General features: G+C 37.9%; 3 protein-coding genes and 2 pseudogenes across 6 annotated transcripts; 3 read left to right on the top strand and 2 right to left on the bottom strand.

Annotated features, from left to right (window-relative positions):
• The first annotated feature begins 1,091 nt into the window (after positions 1-1,091).
• Positions 1,092-5,336, top strand: LOC104749216 (histone-lysine N-methyltransferase ATX3-like; annotated as a pseudogene). The gene is made up of 15 exons (XR_015584672.1): positions 1,092-2,221; positions 2,323-2,378; positions 2,466-2,631; positions 2,880-2,999; positions 3,073-3,141; positions 3,234-3,302; positions 3,389-3,480; positions 3,585-3,677; positions 3,880-4,015; positions 4,089-4,161; positions 4,248-4,346; positions 4,453-4,577; positions 4,786-4,939; positions 5,037-5,103; positions 5,197-5,336. The product of XR_015584672.1 is annotated as a histone-lysine N-methyltransferase ATX3-like (transcript).
• Positions 5,337-6,047: 711 nt separating this feature from the next.
• On the top strand, positions 6,048-7,603 carry LOC104749217 (small ribosomal subunit protein eS25x-like; annotated as a pseudogene). Its single transcript, XR_015584673.1, has 4 exons — positions 6,048-6,187; positions 6,305-6,368; positions 7,020-7,160; positions 7,301-7,603. The product of XR_015584673.1 is annotated as a small ribosomal subunit protein eS25x-like (transcript).
• A 1,759-nt stretch (positions 7,604-9,362) lies between these two features.
• On the top strand, positions 9,363-10,705 carry LOC104753227 (pentatricopeptide repeat-containing protein At3g60960, mitochondrial). The gene has a single exon (XM_010475510.2). It carries the CDS (start codon positions 9,363-9,365, stop codon positions 10,569-10,571), a length of 1,209 nt encoding a protein of 402 aa, XP_010473812.1. The 3' UTR covers positions 10,572-10,705.
• Positions 10,706-12,086: 1,381 nt separating this feature from the next.
• LOC104753226 (Tetratricopeptide repeat (TPR)-like superfamily protein) lies at positions 12,087-13,700 on the bottom strand. The gene is given in 2 exon segments (XM_087491842.1): positions 12,087-13,071; positions 13,288-13,700. Coding segments are annotated over 2 exon segments (1,269 nt in total). The 5' UTR covers positions 13,663-13,700; the 3' UTR covers positions 12,087-12,177.
• A 786-nt stretch (positions 13,701-14,486) lies between these two features.
• LOC104749219 (phospholipase A1 PLIP1, chloroplastic-like) lies at positions 14,487-17,939 on the bottom strand. Of its 2 annotated transcripts, XM_010470808.3 has the most exons (6): positions 17,615-17,939; positions 17,198-17,278; positions 15,822-16,934; positions 15,675-15,734; positions 15,116-15,532; positions 14,487-15,005 (listed from the first exon to the last, which is right to left on the bottom strand). In XM_010470808.3, exons 3-6 carry the CDS (start codon positions 16,908-16,910, stop codon positions 14,607-14,609), a joined length of 1,965 nt encoding a protein of 654 aa, XP_010469110.2. In that variant the 5' UTR covers positions 16,911-16,934; positions 17,198-17,278; positions 17,615-17,939; the 3' UTR covers positions 14,487-14,606. The 2 variants fall into 2 exon arrangements, with proteins under 2 accessions (XP_010469110.2, XP_010469109.2); XM_010470807.3 differs by lacking the exon at positions 17,198-17,278.
• Positions 17,940-18,224: the final 285 nt, after the last annotated feature.

The following is an 18,224-nucleotide window of genomic DNA, read 5'->3' as shown; positions in this document are numbered from 1 at the left end:
TCTCGGTCACTCCCGATACTGATTCTCGGTCACTCCCGATACTGATTCTCGGTAACTTCCGATACTGACTCTCGGTCACTCCCGATACTGATTCTCGGTAACTCCCGATAGTGACTCTCGGTCACTCCTGATACTGACTCTCGGTAACTCCCGATACTGGGGAATCGGGTCGTTACATTTCTCCCCTACTTAGGACTGATTCGTCCTCGAATCTTTGCTCTCCTTACGAGGGACTTCTCTTTTATCGAACCATTTCTTGAAATTTACTTTCATAACCTCTTCCCGTTCCCAAGTCGTCTCCTCTATCCCCTCACAATCTCATACGACTTGAATCAACTTCGTGTTCTTCTTCTTATGCGGACCTCTCATCTTCGTACCAATTATCCGGACTGGCCAACCGATGATAGTCATATTTACTTGTAGATCGGGTGGAGGTTCGGAGATTACATTCTCCCGTCCAGTGATGCATTTCCTTAACATTGACACATGAAACACCGGGTGGAAAGCTGACATGGCCGACGACAGTTCCAACTTGTAAGCCATCGGACCAATCCTTTCCAAGATTCGATACGGTCCCATGTATCGAGGTGTCAACTTAGTGTTCAATGCTACCCGATCCTTACTCTTATAAGTTACGGTTTTGGGATAGACCATATCTCCAACCTGAAATTCTAGCTCTCTTCGGCGCTTATCCGCGTAGCTTTTCTGCCTATCTTGGGCTTTTTTCATTTTCAACTTCAAAAATTTAATCTTCTCGGTCGTTTCGTCCACGAAATCTCGACCATAAACACTCCCGATACTGACTCTCGGTCACTCCCAATACTGATTCTCGGTAACTCTCGATACTGACTCTCGGTCATTCCCGATATTGACTCTCAGTAACTCCCGATACTGGGTAATCGGGTCGTTACACCAATCCCTGGAGCGAAACACTGTTCCATCGAACCGCCACGTCAGCATTTCCCGATTTCTAATTTTCGTTTTTATGCCAATTAATTATTGTTTAGGCGAATTGATTTCACGGTTTAAGCGTAAAATTAATTGGGAAAATATACTAAACCGACGGTGTCTGTGTCTCCTTCACCAGAACACACGCTCTCAAAACCCAAACAAACAAAGATCCTTCTCCTCCTCTCCTCCTCCTCTTTTGTTTCCCTTCGTCGTCGATTTTTTAGAAGGAGCTTTTAGGTTTTTTATATTCTCCGTAGTGATACACACACTTATAATTCTCTAGAATTTCGCGAGGAGTATTTTGGTTTGTTTCTCCGTCTTTCGATTTCTTAATTCTATCCTCACGTACGAACGAATTCCGAGGATTTTGATTTCGTTTTCGAATTTAGGGTTTAAGAAGCGGTTTCGCATTGGGTTCATATACTCGAGCCGATTTACGTGAGGTATTATTGGATACGTTTCGAGGTTTTTTTTGTTTTTGTTTTGTTTCCGGAGGTTCGAGCGGCGAATTTGTTTGTTTGATGAAATTAGGGTATTGGAATCGGAATTTGGATGGTTGCGTAAAATTGATTTTGAGTTAGGACATGATTTTGAAACGAACCTTGAAGACATTCGAGAATCAGAATCTGAAGAGGTACAAAATTGATTATGGGAGCAACAAGGGCGAGATTATGGTGTATAAGAAGAGACAAAGAGCAAGCGTAGATCAACCACCTTCAGAGCCCGAAGGTCCTTACCAGTAGTAGCTCAAGCTGCTTGACCAGTCAACCGGGCTCATACCAGTCAAAATCTTCGCGGGGCAGAGTTCGAGTGGTTCCTTCAAGGTTCAGCGATTCGGTTGTTGGTTCATGGAAAGTCAGCAGTCGCAACAAGGTCGAGTCTAGCCATGAATCATGATGACGACATGTATTCGGGGAAGAAGGCCAAAGGTTTCAGTGGAAGCTCGAAATTGAATCGCAGCAAAGCCGCGAAGCTGGTGGTTCCTCGTAAGGATAACGGAGACAGCAGCGAAGTAGATTTTGATGGCTGGGATGTTCAAATTCCCATGGTGTCTTCCTCCGACGACGCTAATTCTGGAATGCTCAAGAAGAAGTCCGACGCCACGCGTAAGGGGTTTACTGTCTGGGCCAAGTGTGGGAAAAAATTCCCAGCATGGCCGGCTGTGGTGATCGATCCATTAACACAAGCGCCTACTCCGGTCTTGAAACATTGCGTCCCTGGAGCAGTATGTGTCATGTTTTTTGGGTACTCCAAGAATGGAACTCAGAGGGTATCTATTCTTTAATCTCTCTCTGTGTTTTCTAGCTCGCGTTTGATGCTCTTTTTTTTGTACGGATCTTTAATTCTTCTGAAACTTATGGTCATTAACAGGACTACGCATGGGTCAGGCAAGGAATGATGTATCCTTTTACGGAATTTATGGACAAGTAAGTACATGAGACGCTCTTTCTTGATTCTTTCATAATTAATTGTTTGTTTGCGTCTGTTCCTTAATCTCGAATTCATCTCTTCAGATTTCAGGATCAGACAAACTTGTACAATTACAAACCAAGTGAATTTAAGAAGGCACTAGAGGAAGCAGTTTTAGCTGAAAATGGGGTCGAGCGTCCTGAAATTAGCTGCCCAGATTCCTCTGCTACGGAATCCGACCAGGAGTATGGGCCTGCTTCTAGAATTCAGGTACGTTTCCTTGACACATGTTCTTCTTTTTTTTGGGTCAGATCTTCAAGTTTGCTGTTTTAGTGATTTAGGAAGACAAAGTAAATTAATTAAGGACAGGTTCTTACTTTCACTATCACCAGTCAGTTTCATAAGCATCTTGTGTAATTCATATCCACCTACATCTGGTGATGATGTACTTGTATCCGACACTTCAACGGTTATTGGGTTGCGTCCCCTAAAACGATATGCTGATTTTATTTCTGTAGGGTTCATGTCATGCAGACATAACGACATGCGACGGCTGTGGCTCAGTAATGCCATTAAAATCTCTAAAAAGGACAAAAGGGTCACAACCTGAAGAGCTTTTATGCAAACACTGTTCAAAGGTATTTAAATGTCTTCACTCTTCGCCTTTGGTTTTCTCTTACCAAAAGGAATAATCCAAATTTGTTGTTTCAGTTGCGGAAATCCAATCAGTGTTGTGGCATTTGCAAGAGAATATGGCACCCTTCAGATGATGGAGATTGGGTGAGAATATCTATATGTGACCATGTTTGGTGAAATATGGAGCTGATTAGAAACTATTTTATTTATGTAGCTGACTTGATTTGATGTATTAGGTTTGTTGTGATGGGTGTGATGTATGGGTACATGCTGAATGCGACAACATTTCAAATAAACGCTTTAAGGTGCATCTCCGTGCATCTTTAACTTTTGATTCTAAGTATTATAAGACACCTATCGAACGTTTCACTGATTTGGTTATTATCTTAAGGAACTGGAGCACAACAATTACTATTGCCCTAATTGTAAGGTGCAGCATGAGCTTTCGCCAACAATATTAGAAGAACATAACTCAGGGTTCAAGTATGTTGTTAACATCTCATGCTCTCCTGCTTTGATTGTTCGCATTTCTCTATTGCTAATTCTTTAATCTTCGAAATTTCCTTTTCACTGCCTCTTTGGGACAGGTCTACAGAAAAGGCGACAGAGACTGAGCTGCCTGATGAGGTTACTGTAGTCTGTAATGGCATGGAAGGAACATATATCAGAAAATTTCATGCGTATGTCTTATATGTCTCAGCCTTATTTTAATTTCTTCATTTATAAAGGATCTTCTATGTTCATGACTACAAAACACAATATCGGAAAATAAAATTTTCTCTGAAAACTATAATTCCACGTTTAATCTTAGGCTCTTGTTATCATTCTAATGTTGTTCTAGAGATTAGACCAACATATTTATCTTGGAACTACTGTTTTCAGAATTGAGTGCAAGTGTGGTTCATGTGGGTTAAGGAAGCAGTCACCAAGTGAATGGGAACGGCATACAGGCTGCAGAGCAAAAAAGTGGAAGTATAGCGTAAAAGTGAAAGACACAAGGCTACCACTAGAAAAATGGGTACATCCCTTATGCTATACTCTCTCAAAAACTTGCCCTTAAGAGATTTAATACTGATAATAATATATTACAGATTGCAGAATTTAGTACCTACACTATAGAAACCCAGATGTTAGATAAGCAGAAGATGCTCTCTTTGCTGGAAGGTAGATTAAATCTCAGCTCTCTGCTCCCTTCTTTTGGAATTCAAATTTGGTTGGAAACTTGCTTACTACTTATTTTGTATGCACAGAAAAGTATGAGCCAGTCAGGGCTAAGTGGACGACTGAAAGGTGTGCTGTATGCAGATGGGTAGAAGACTGGGAAGAAAATAAATGATCATCTGTAACAGGTTAATTTTTGGCATTTTTGGTTATACTGAATTCTACAGCGGTTTTGTAACTAAACATGGGTTCATAAATATGTAAATCTGACCAATCTTATGAATATGTCTTCAGATGTCAGGTGGCTGTACACCAAGAATGCTATGGGGTAAGCAAATCTCAGGACCTCACCTCCTGGGTATGCAGAGCATGTGAAACACCAGATATTGAGAGAGAGTGTTGTCTTTGTCCTGTAAAAGGTATTACTGCAGAATTAGCTCTCTTTATGATTTTTCCCCCATCTTGCAATAGTAATGGTTCATTATTGACTGTCCTGTCACAAGGTCAACTTAAGTAAACTCTGTCATAGATTTCTCTTTGGGTACAAATGTGCTTTAAATTGAACTCATTTGCATATCTCTATTTCCGTCATGATATTCAAACACAATTCCTCTTCCATTTATGCAGGCGGTGCTTTAAAACCAAGCGATGTCGAGGGTTTGTGGGTTCATGTCACATACTCACATGTGCTTGGTTCCGACCGAAAGTTGGGTTTCTGAATCATGAAAATATGGAGCCTGCTGTTGGACTTTTCAAAATTCCAGCAAATTCATATTTAAAGGTATAACGAAATGCTAGATGTAGAAATTATAACGAACATGTTTTACTAGAATCTAATAATATATATACATCTGATACTTTTTGAAAATGCCTTTTAGGTTTGCACAATTTGTAAGGAGACACATGGTTCCTGCGTGCATTGCTGCAAGTGTGCCACTCAATAAGGTATAACAAAATGCTACAAGTAGAAATAATAACGAATGTCTTTTATTAGAATCTAATAATATGCATCTGATATTTTTTGGAAATACCTTTTAGCCTTTTAGGTTTGCACAATTTGTAAGCAGACACATGGTTCCTGCGTGCATTGCTGCAAGTGTGCCACTCAATTCCACGCAATGTGTGCGTCACGGGCAGGTTACAGCGCTTTCCAAGAAGTCCCCATATGTTCAAACTACCCATAGGGTAATCTTATATCCACTCTATATATATATATATATATATCTATCATCATGAGAGTTGGTACTCCTTACCATTGATGATGTCATAAGCTGCTGGTTCCTGCTTTAGAAGAGACAACAAAGACTCTTATTTTGGTGGTGTATTTGATATTTCAGATCAGTGGTCTTATGTTAGCAAGCCACACTAGTATCAGGCACATATTCAGCAAATGTTTGAGCCAATATGATAAATTGAGGAAGAAACAAGCTTTTCTTTACAATTACCGAAAGTTTCCCATGTTTGCTGTAAGTTGACAAGCTCAAATATATTGCTTTTGTTTGGCTGATGTTTAGTGCAACTTACACAGCTTTGACAGTTAAATAGTGAAATGATCATGAGAATCTACATGTTGTTATGGGCAGGACAATGATCTTTCAGAGTTTGATGAACCAAGGGACATAATTGAGAGTTTGGTAGATGAGTACAAGGCCTGTGAGTCACCAGATTAAATCAAATGGGGGAATGGAGGTATAAGCTCTTCCCATCTATAATTGAGAGTTTGGTAGATGAGTACAAGGCCTGTGAGTCACCAGATTAAATCAAATGGGGGAATGGAGGTATAAGCTCTTCCCATCTATAGTTACACTTGTGGATGAACTTAGAATGATAACTGTATTTGTGTCTCTCTCCCAGGACCCTGAACAGCTTATGACTGGTGAAGGTAGTGGCTTCAGGAGTTGTTTTGATCCTAAGAGCATTATTATCGGGACCTCTTAGCCCCAAGTTCTTAGGTATTAATGATTTAAAATTAAATCAAAACTATGAATATTGCTAAGAATTGCCTCTTAACCGATCGCCATCAATCCAAGTAATTAGACCAGATCACCCCCCGTTGATATTTTTTTTTATTCGATTTTACTCGGTGTATTGATCAATTCACGATTTGAACAGTGCTTAATCCTCTCTAGTTTTTTTGTTGCTTCAGGAGATGTTCCCCTGCCTCTAAAAATATTATAATGAAGCTTAGAAAGAGAAGGGCTTCGAAAGTGGTGAGTGCTTAATCCTCTCTAGTCTTTTTGTTGATCAATCTCTCTTTGCATTTGCGTGTTTATCTCCTTTCTAGATCACTCTTTTCTGCTACTTGTTATTGATTTGTTCTCTTGCTTATCGTAGAACTAGCATGTATCTTTTACTCGATCACCACATCATCGGAGTTCTGTGAATTTTGTTGGGTTTTATCTTTTCTTCAGTTTGTATGTTTCTGATGTTTTTTTTTTGGTGTATGGTTTATTCATATGATCTTTGTTTGACAAACCTTGGAGGCCTTGGGTTAATGGTTTTCAATGGGGTTTTATATCTTTTATTGTGTGCGATTCCATTCTATTTGATGTTGTATGTATTGCCTGTGTTAACGGCTTTTAGATTTTAGTTGTAACGAGAGTAGAGTAACAAACCAACAGACACAGTTTTAATAACTTCCCCTTCTTCCACTTTAGCCGCTCCTCTGTTGTTCAATTTCTTCAATGGTGGGTGTTCTCTCTCTCTCTCTCTCTCTCTAAACCAGCCAAATCAGGTGGCGGCAAGCAGAAAGAGAAGGTCCTTTACAGCATCACAACACTTCTTGGACTTTGTCTGTAGCCTAAGTCTCGTGGGTTTATTCTATGTTTTACGTTTCTCATTAATTTCTTGGAATTCAACAGAAGTGGAGCAAGGGAAACCAAAAAAAAAAAAGGTTAACAACATCCATTGTTATTTTTGATCAAGCAACTTACGACAAGCTTATCTCTGAAGCTCCCAAGTTTAAACTGATCACTCCTTCTATTCTCTCTGACCGTCTTCGGGTGAAGTTTAAACTTTTTTTTGCTAGCTTAGCTCCTTATACGATGTGCTAGCTTGATGGGTTTTTGCTGTTGTATTGGTTCTATTAATTGTTTTACTGTTTGTGACCTGATGACTATGTGTGTGTGTTTCTGGTATGCAGATCAATGGATCGCTTGCTAGGAAAGCAATCAAAGATTTGAATGGCTAAGGGAACGATCAGGATGGTATCTACTCACTCTAGCCAGCAGATTTACACTAGGGCTACCCACAACTAAGTTTCCTTTCATTGTATTCTCAATGTTTAGAAGTTGTTGATCCATTTCCTTCAATCAAGAGTTTCAGAATGGGGTTACTTACCACTTTGCTTAAACATTTAAACATTAATTTTTTTTTTTTTTCAAAACTAAGAACCTCATTTATAGGAGCTTACCATTGGAGGAATAAAGTTCTTATTTTATAAAAATACACTTTTTAATACTAAAACTCCAAAATATAAACCTACCAATAAAGATGCTCAAGTTGGCGTTCTGAAACTTCTGAATAGAAAACAAATCCAGTATTTAGATACTAATCCGTTGTAGGGTATATTTGGGTACTAATCGAATCTTGGGTATTATTCAAACCGAACGGATATGAGAAATTAGTTGAAATCCATATAGTAGTATGTTTTGAAGGATCCATATTCAACCCAACTCTAAATTTTTCCGGTTTAATTCCACTTGGGATACTTCTTCGGGTCATATATATTTGCCCATGCCAACTTGCTCATCTCGAACCAGTTAAGCGTTGCACCATTATTGTGTCGTCGTTGAATGACCTACCAGAGCTAGGCACAAATGCTTATATTTAAATATATTTACAAATATAAATTTAATTTATTCATATAATTTTATGTTTTATCAAACTGAGTTTAATCATAGTACATTTTTATTTTTAAATATAAATATTTATATTTATTTCAAATTTGACCCACAAATACTATTAATAATTGCAAAATACACCAAAATATTTATAACATTGTAGCACCTATATTGAAAACTCAAACATCTTCTAATACAAAAATATATAAAATTTATCACGTGTGATGTAACTAAAATGTAATAGAAGAAAAGTTTTAGTTAATAATCTATACTAGTATTTTTGCAGCATTTTTTGCTCAAAAATACTTTTTAGAAAGTTTTTACATTTAATGCATTGATTTTAATGGTAGTTACCAAAACTTTAAAATTAGTTATAGGTAAGATTTAAAAAAAAAGAAGGAAATTTTTCTACCTCATTCAAACATAAATATATGATTCTCTTTCATTTTTATTTAAATTTATATTTTGAATTATTCTATAATACATTTAGTTAATAAAATTGTGATTTTTTCCTGCATATGATGTAATACAAAATTTAAAAAACGGACATATATTACTCAATAGATGAATAAAAAATACATGTACAATATCTCACATCGTCTAAAAAAATTGGGCAATGGTTTAGAGTCATACTATAAAAGAGACCAAAATGATTCTGAATACAAATGAGTAGAAACCTTGATTTATCAGGCATTCAAACTTTAAAAACTTTTATTTGGTTTATTCTGGTTCTTTATTTTAAATATTTTTAAAAGGTTAAATATGAAAAATATTTAAAACTTTTAAAAAGTTAAATATGATAAATATTATACCGTAGATACACAATAAATATTAAAAATTAATATGATATAGTGTGAGTTAAAATATCTCGGGACGGGGTTATATAGCGGGACGGGTTTTATTGATATTTATATAAATTAAAAAATACCATTAATTCGGTGCTACACGGGTAAAACATCATTTCATTATTTTGTAAATATTATGTAAAAAATAAATTATATTGATTAAGTGAATATTATGTAAAAAAAAAAAAATTAAATTGATTTTTATGACTATAGTCATAAATAGACATATCTAATTAAATTGATTAAGTAAATATTATGTAAAAATAAATTATATTGCGGTATTATATAGTTTAGTTAACAATTATTATATAATTATAACATATTAACCAACAAATACAACTTATAATTAAAATATTTTAGTTATAAATAATTTTGCGAGTCCTAATCTAGTAATAATTATGCGGATATATTTTATTAATGGCCGCCCTTTACCATGATCGATTTGAATGCACCTGCAAAACTGAACCCTAACTAATCATTTTTTTTTTTTTTAACCCTAACTAATCATCAGTAAGTCATGTCCCTCCTCCGCCGTATAGTCCGAAATTCGACCGTATCAAAGGTGTTCAAGCCTTACCCACTCGGAACAGACCCTTCCTCACTCCGCAAACTTGATCCTGTCTCAATCAGGGATATCGATAACCGCCCAATTTCTCTGCGATACAGAGTCACGGTGATGATCGAGATGTCTAATATCGACAAAGCCTCGAAGCTCGCGCGCCTGGCAGTCATGGACGAACTTCGAGTCGACAGAGACACCGTCTTCATCTGCAACTCCATAATCGGCGCCATGTGCAGCGCCAGACGGTACGACGAAGCCATCTCTCTGTTCAATTACTTTTTCAACGAGTGTCAAACTCTCCCAAACATGCTCTCCTGCAATCTCGTCATGAAAGCACACTGCGACCAAGGTCGCGTGGACGACGCTCTTGAGCTATACCGCCACGTTTTACAAGACGGGAGTTTAGCTCCAGGGATCGAGACGTACAGGATACTCACGAGAGCCTTGGTTGATTCTAAAAGATTCGATGAAGCTTGTGATTTAGTGAGATCCATTAGGAGCTTTTGTAGTTTCATGGTCTATGACATTCTAATTCGCGGGTTCTTGGATATAGGGAACTTGGTAAAGGCTAGCCAAATCATGGAGGAATGGAAAGAATCGAATAATAATAGTAATAAAGTTCCACGGAGAGAGTATGACAAGGCAGTTGCAGTCTTCAATGTTTCGTTTGTGAAGTATTTTTTCAAGCAAGGCAAAGATGAGAAAGCTATGGAGATTCTCGCAACTCTGGAAGATGCTCAAGTGCTGGAACCCGTTGTGGGAAACAGGGTTTTACAAGTTCTGGTGGAGCACGGTAAGAATACAGAAGCCTGGGAATTGTTTGGAGAGATGATAGAAATCTGTGATTCTGAGACGGTTGACATAATGTCCAGGTATTTTAGTGACAAAAAAACTGTGCCACTCGTGCGGCTTAGGAAAACATGTTATAGGGCGATGATCGCGTGTCTCTGCGACCATGGAAAAGTGTCAGAGGCAGAGAAACTCTTCGCCGAGATGTTTACCGATGTTGACGGACAGGACTTGTTGGTGGGGCCTGACCTTTCAACATTCAGAGCAATGATCAATGGGTATGTTCAAGTAGGGAGAGTCGATGGTGCAATCAAGACCTTAAACAAGCTCCGGATTTCAAATATCAGAAAGCTTGCTATTCATCGAGACCCATAATATATATTTTTGTTGCATTTTTTGCTTCTTCTTCTTTGTTACTATTGGCGGCTTTTCTTTCTTTTTCTAAACTACTTGTTATGTTGAACCAACCAACACACTATTTGTTTGAAATTTGAACGTTACTAGTTCAATAATTTTCAATTCTTCGTCCTTCACATGACAAGAGAAGCTGTATATAGCAAAATACCTTGTTGTACGCCAACTACCCAGCTTAGAAAAAAAAAAAGAGGACACGGACTGTCTCCTCAACAAAGACTGATCTAAGCCACTTCGGATAAAGAAACTCCCTCCCCCATATAAGAAGATTACGACCTCCTGTGTGGCACATTGTGCTATATATGAGACTAGCTACTCTCTGTTTGCTTTCTCAGCTTCTACCTCCAATCTCCAGCCATTGATGTGCCTTAAAAGACTCTTTTCAGTTCCATTGCCTGAAACCTGAAATAAGGCCACGCTCTTGGCTAATTAATCAATCACCCTCCCCAACTTAAACTTGTATTCTGAATGGCAGAAACCACATTAGATAACCTGTGACTTATTATGCTTTCCATCACCCCATTAAATCTATACTAATAAAAAGTAGGAGCTATAAGCTCCTTAAGGTGTCCACATGGAATTTAAAACAACTAATAGGGATTAGACATGTCATTAATTAACATTTTTAAAAATTTTCAGGATTTTGTATATTCAGATTTATTTTAATAACCAATAGGGATCAGACATCTCAATATTTAACATTTTTGAAATTATGTAAAATTTCTATAACATTTTTAAAATTATGTAAAATTTCTATATAAAACTACTTATAAATAAATAAGTGAATGTACAACGTCCCACATCGGCTAGAAATTTTTTAGACAATGACTGAGAACCATTATAAATAAGATAAATATGCTTTCAACTATGAATGAGCAAGAAGCTTGATTTACCAAGCGTACAAATTTAAAAATTTTAAAAGTTTAAAATTATAATTATTCAGATTTTTTTAATAACCAATCGGGATCAGACATCTCAATATTTAACATTTTTGAAATTATGCAAAATTTCTATATAAAAATCTATACTAATAAAAAGTAGAAGCTATAAGCAACCTATCAGGATTTTGACATATCACTGATTAATATTTTCAAAATTTACAGGATTTCTATATTATAATTTTTAAAACGACCATTCGAAATCAGATATCTTAATATTTAACATTTTTGAAATTATGTAAAATTTTTATATTAAAAAACTTATAAATAAGTTTATGTACGACGTCCCACATTGGCTATAAAATTTTTAGACAATGGCTAAAAACCACTATAAATTTCTAATATAATTTAAATTTTGATCTATTTGTTATAAATATTTGACTGTTAATTTCTTCAAAATGCACGGAGTTATTGATTTATAAAATAAACAAAAAAAATAAAAAAAAATTGATCCATAGTGTACCACGGGTAAATCCTATTTTCTTATTAAAATCTCCAACCATTTTATTCCTTTTTTGACCAAGACAAACCAACATTGCATTCAAACTCTATCTTATTATTGTCTGACTAAAACAAGTATCTTAAAAAAAAAATACATTAAATAAAGACCACCAAGTGACGAAGAATGGTCAAAAGAGATCGGAGACCTCCTTAAGAGTTGCATCGATCATCTTGTTGGAGGTTTTCACAGCATCATCGATTTTTGCAGCCTTGACGTAAGCATCGATCATTGTTTTAAAAGTGTTAACATCAATGTATCCGAGATCATCAGCAAGTGAATCAACAAAGACAGACTCTGCTTGTGACAACAACCCGTTTTCGCAACACCTTGTGATGATGTATCCTTTAACAGCAAAAAACAAAGAGTCTTCTGGTCCACTGAGGAAGTGGTTCTTGGCTCTCGCCTTGTTGTAGGTCTCCATAGCCTCGCTAAATCGACCTGTATCGAAACACTCTTCCACCATTATCTTAATGGTATCAGAGTCGATTCCATTTCTATCTAAGGGATCATGGTACTATGCCCAAGCATGGTCTTTTTCACCGTATTTGAGCAGGACTACCAAAAGGGAATTACCGGTTTCGGCACAAACGGGTAACCTGTTTGATAGAACAAAGCAGTTGTAACAATCCATAGCTTCCACCTCTTTACCTTGCTTAAACCAGTACTCCATGAATGTCGCCATCAGGAATGCCATTTTGTTATCATAGTTTGTACGGTGCAAATCATCTTTCGTCACGGAAAGGGCAACATAAAACAACCTTTTGAATTCGGCCAAGAGTAAATTCGCCTTGTCTAGATTTCCAAGATCCAAAAAACCGCGAATGAGATAGTTGAACGCCACGTGATCTGGGTAGCGATTGATCCATGTCCATGATAATGGCAGTTGTCTAAGCAAGGCTTCGGCTAGGTCCAATCGACCGGAGTGGACGAACCCTTTCGTCAAGACCCTGAAAGAATCGGTACTTGGGTAGTCATGGGCTTTAACAGATTCGACGGCTTCGTTGTGCCATCTGATAACAGGCTTGTTCGTTTGGCTGCCGCAGGTACCTGCGGCTGCGGCAGACGCAGGTATAGTTGTTCGTTTGTTTGCCGCAGGTACCTGCGTTATGACGCTGCGGCAACTGCGTTTAACATTTTTAAACGTTGTTTCGATTCAGCGGTTAAAAACGTAAATGTAGTCGCTGCCGCTGCCGCAGCCGCAACCGCCTGCGTCAACCAAACGAACAAGCCCAACAACGTCGACGCCATAAAAGCCTCTTTGTAAACAAGTTTCGAAGAAGTTGTTGCGGCAATGGACGTTGGGTCTGCATTTATGCTGATTGAAGAAGAAACCGTAGAGTCTCAAAGCGTCGTCGAACCTTTTATCCAGAAACATGCCTCCGATGATGGATTGACATGTAGTTGCTGTGGACTCGGAGTTGATTTTGCTGAACACAGCCAAACGAGCATACTTCGCCGCCGTGTCGAGATCCCCAATGTATCTGATCAAGTACGAGACTCTCAACAACAGCTGCGTAGGACGGCAGTCTGGGTTTGACATTATGTCCTCCGCTCTTCTTGGCACAGCGGTGCTGAAACGCCGACCAAGATTAAGGCGGCCGATCAGAGACATTATTACTTTACTGGTTCGGCAGAACGAGAGGACTAGCTCTAGAGAAACAATTGAAAACAATTTATTAAATCGACGCCTAGGGTTTTGGACTAATTTTTATTTTCTTTTTTTTTTTCAACCATTTTTAATTTTGTAACAAAATCCCAAAAACGGGCAGAGTACAAAAGTCTTTATTGAAGCCTAAATTTAAATGAACCCAAATACTACAACATATATTGACACGTAACAAACACGTGTATGAATCTTCTCACCTACGTGGATCTGAATCGAACCACCGATTTTTATGCCGGGCGGCAACAAACTTAGCAACGGAATACGGATGAAGGAAGGCTTTTAAACTCACGCTTCTCGGACCATCCTTCTACAAATTTAGCCGCTGCAAGTATTGGATCAAACTTAAAAAAGATTTCAATCTCAATCCAAACTCAAAGAAGAAGCTCGGACTAATACCTGAAAACGAGGTATTCTTCAGTCCTTAACGATAAAAATATAACGGCCAAGGTTTATTTTACTCTTTATCTTAATTTGGAGAAGAATAAATCGATGGCTAATTCTTGGTAAATCCTTTTTAAAATAATCCAAAAACTCTTGTAAATTTTAGAATTTAGGGGCCAAAAAAAAGTTCTAACATGTTCAAAATTTAGGTTCAAATTTTTCCCTCTCAACATTAGTCTAATCTTTTAGGAACGAAGTGCTCAAAGAAACGTAGTTTAATTTGATCATTTATACACAGATTCATACAGTTCTAAAATATATGCGTGCGAAAGTTATATTTGTGAGTGACTTTTGAGTTTTGAGTTTGACTTGCGTTATACGTTAAAGGATTAAGCTGCAACAAAATCCTTTGGCTTACCGCTAACCCCCAACAAATGTAAACAAACGCAAAATTAGAAGTGAGATTCCACTTATATACAACCGTAGATTTACTTTATTTTTTCCCTTCACTAGACACGTGTCATGATCTCCTCAGCAGTCGTCAAGCTCCTGTCCAATCCACATCCTGCTGACGTAAGCACTGGCCAAACACTCCTCATGTGTATCCTGGCCTTCCTAACTATGAATTTCGTGTGCTGTCTGAGAACTCCGTTCACGGCCTTGACGTAGTTTTTGGAGTCGTGGTCCCTCAAGATCGAACCTTCCGAGCCATAAGCTGCGCGTTGACTGAGTGTTTCGAGCGGGTGAGGGCGGTTCAGAAACGCACGTAACGCCGTTGGAGAGTAACCTTCGTTGCTCTTTTCTAAAACGTAGAGAGCATTTCCCGGTGGTAGCCAAGGGTGCGTCGGCGAGACGCTCTCACTTGGCTGTAGAATAAATACTTTCCCCATTGGTGAATACAATAGTTTCTGCAAAAAGCAAATACATCAACACCCGTAATTTAATATATAGAGAAAAATAAGATGTTTAATACGTTAAACCGAGAAAAAAAAAACTATTAGTAAGCTGCAGGACTTACATTTTTGTTGAGACAAGAATGTGTACGGAAGGACCCATTCAAACGCTTAAGAACGAGAGCAACATGGTCAGGATAATTACATGAGAAGGCTCGTGGGACGATATCTCTATGCATCATCACACAGTGAACATGACTCTCGTCAAGGCCAAGCTCGGCTAGAATCTTCTCCCCGCCACAAAACACAAACGGTGAACCGTACGTGACAACGGGTTTCATAGCTTCAGAGCTAACGAGTCCTCTAGAGATAAGCATCAGATTCACTATTAATGAGAGGCTGCCTCCAAGAGAATGACCCGTAAACTGAAACTTAGCTCTATCTCCGTGTACAGACAAATGCTCTGTTATTTCGGGTAAGAACTGTTCGTATATTCCTTTCGCTGCCTCGTAGATTCCTCTATGTACTAATACATCTGTATCCTGCAATAGTCATATCAATATACTAATTTCGTTGTCTACTCAAATAAGATGAAAACCATATAAAACAATTTCTTTTTTTATGTAACATAAGCATTAGAGAAACCAAACTATACATTACGAGTAGAGAGATCAAGATCTTTACCTCAAACTTAGTTGGCTCGAAGAAGAGGTTTGCTTTCCAAGAAGCTAAAGAATCAGATCCCTGCAGTGACACAACGCTAATTAGCATATTGAAGGATCATGATATTATAAAACAGAGGAGGTGCTCTTGTAGCTTTGAAATTCATACCTGAATCACAAAGCACCTAGTGTATGTGTTTGGATCGTCACACACAAACCACTCACAAGGAGATGATTGTAGCGACTGCAACTCCCTCGCCGCTTCTAACTTCTCCTCCTCACCCGCAGCAACCACAGCGGTCATTGTAGACGCTGCAGCCTGAGCCGCAGCAGCTGATATATAAACCGGATTGTTTGGTTCTGAAAAATCGTACTCTTTGCATGAGTGAATGTAAGACGCAGCTGAAGCAGCAATATTGTAAGCAGAAGCAGAAGAAGAAGATGATCGTTGAGGTTGTTTCTCTGATTCTAAAGATGTAATAACAGGGACTCGTGTCGAATCCTGCTCGAGTTTCTCTCTAAGTTTCGCTGCTTTGGCTTTCTTTTCCAAGGAAGATGTCACAAACTTTAAACCATAGTTTCTTCTCAAATCCTCTCCCTTGATCTCCGGTATCGTGTAAGCCACGTTACACAAATAAGCCAACTGAGAAAGCTTTTTAGCCTCAGACCAAGAAACCTTCACAAGCAATCTAGAGAACGATTCACGTTCCCAATCACCGTTTTCAGATCCGTAATCTGCAACGCAACCATCGTCCTCGTCTTTACAACCACACGTAACGTCAATACTATCCTCTGCAACTTCACCATCTCCACTCTCTGGTCTTTGCTGTTTCTTCCACTGTCTTCTTATCTCGAGTAATCTCTGGACCCAATTCGCCTTCTTGGCTCCATCTAGTTTTGGATCAGTCTCAAGCTCGATCTCATCACTCTCTTTCTCGTCTTGAGTCGTGTCCGTTTCAAATAGCAACGTTTTTATCGGATTCGGGATAATGGCGCTAGATAACTGAAACGAGAACACTCCGACAGATCGACTAGTTTTCATCCCTGGACCAGAAGAAGGACGTACAGACACAGCTAGAATTCGGTTCTTATTACCGGAGCGACAACACAGATGATTGTCCGAACTCGATCTCCGTATTCCACTACCTTTCACGACGAGATCTTGACCGGATAACGATCTACGGAGGCCGATATGTTCTTTTAAAACGTCATTCGCTGCCGCTGGAGATGTAGACGCCATCGCCGCATTAAACGCCATTCTTTATGACCAAAAACTCCAACTCTAGCAAACAAAAGAAGACAAATATATATATATATAGTAATCCCAATTATTAAACACAAATATAATTTGTCTAACCGTTCTTAGCAAAAAGTAGCAAGTACGTAACAATCTTGACTATATCATACTTCACATATGCGGAACAAAATAATGATTAATGAAACGTTTAAATAGGCTAAAAGGAAAGGTGAGAAACGTTTTAATTAGGTGGACTATATTAGCCAGGTATTAAAAAGAAATGACACGTCACAAAACTTTGAATATACCTACGAGCCAACTAAGTGTGGGGTAGGAATCTTAATAGTTGGACTGGGTCCGTCGTACAGAAGTGCTTCCACGTGCGCCACCTATGATGTGCTCATCGTATTTAAACATTGTTTTCGTCTAATGTTTTTCTAACTCAAAATAAGCATATCTTTTAATTTCTTCTTCTATCGATTTTTTTTTTTTCTTGTTTTGATAATCTTTTATGAACTAAAACGAATATTGATATAGTTATCTAACTCGAAGAAAATATACAAAATTATGGAAATTTTGAAAAAAAAAATAATAATAACCAAAACAGAGAAAACCATATGATATGCGTTGTTCATTAAAAAACGGATATTCACGAGAATAATTTGGAAGAAACAAAACAGAGGATTGAAAAAAACAAACAATTTGAGTGTCGAGAGATGCGTTACCTTATTTATGGGTTGTTGATGGATGATGGCAAACAAACAATGGAGGATCAAAACAGCGTTTCTGAAACCGTTGGATCAGCCGGAGATCTGCAGGATCATCTCATTATCAGATCACCACTTCTTTTGAACGATAGCAAAAGATCCTCTGATTAATAATCAAACGAGGCGGAGATTCCAACAATGGCAAAGTGAATGAATACGATGAAACTTAAACGAGAAGGTTACAAAGAGTCAGACCAGATTCTAAAACTTGTTCCTGTTTCTATAAAAAGATTCATGAATCTCTTTCTCTCTCTCTCTTTCGTATAGATGTAGATGGAAGCCCGATTAATATATATATGGTTATAAAACGAAATAAGAGAGAGAACCAAGTCACGTGGAGGGAGAGAGACAGAGAGGGGAAGGTAAGAAAGGACGTAAATGCCCTCGTCGTGGTCTTTTGATTTTACAGATCGGCAAAATCGTAGTTGGTGGTTGGAGAGTGGTTAGGCATTGTTTTGCTTGATTAACGAGAGAATTTTTGGTAAATGTCGTTATGAAAAATATAACATTTGTCGTTCTAATTTCGTGTTTGTATCTATCACAAGTTTGCTAGAATTCTTCACAGTAT

Source organism: Camelina sativa, chromosome 16 (genome assembly GCF_030686135.1).
Source record: "Camelina sativa cultivar CO46 ecotype springtype chromosome 16, ASM3068613v1".
Classification (NCBI taxonomy): Eukaryota; Viridiplantae; Streptophyta; class Magnoliopsida; order Brassicales; family Brassicaceae; genus Camelina; species Camelina sativa.
This window is presented reverse-complemented; position numbering and strand designations above follow the sequence as displayed.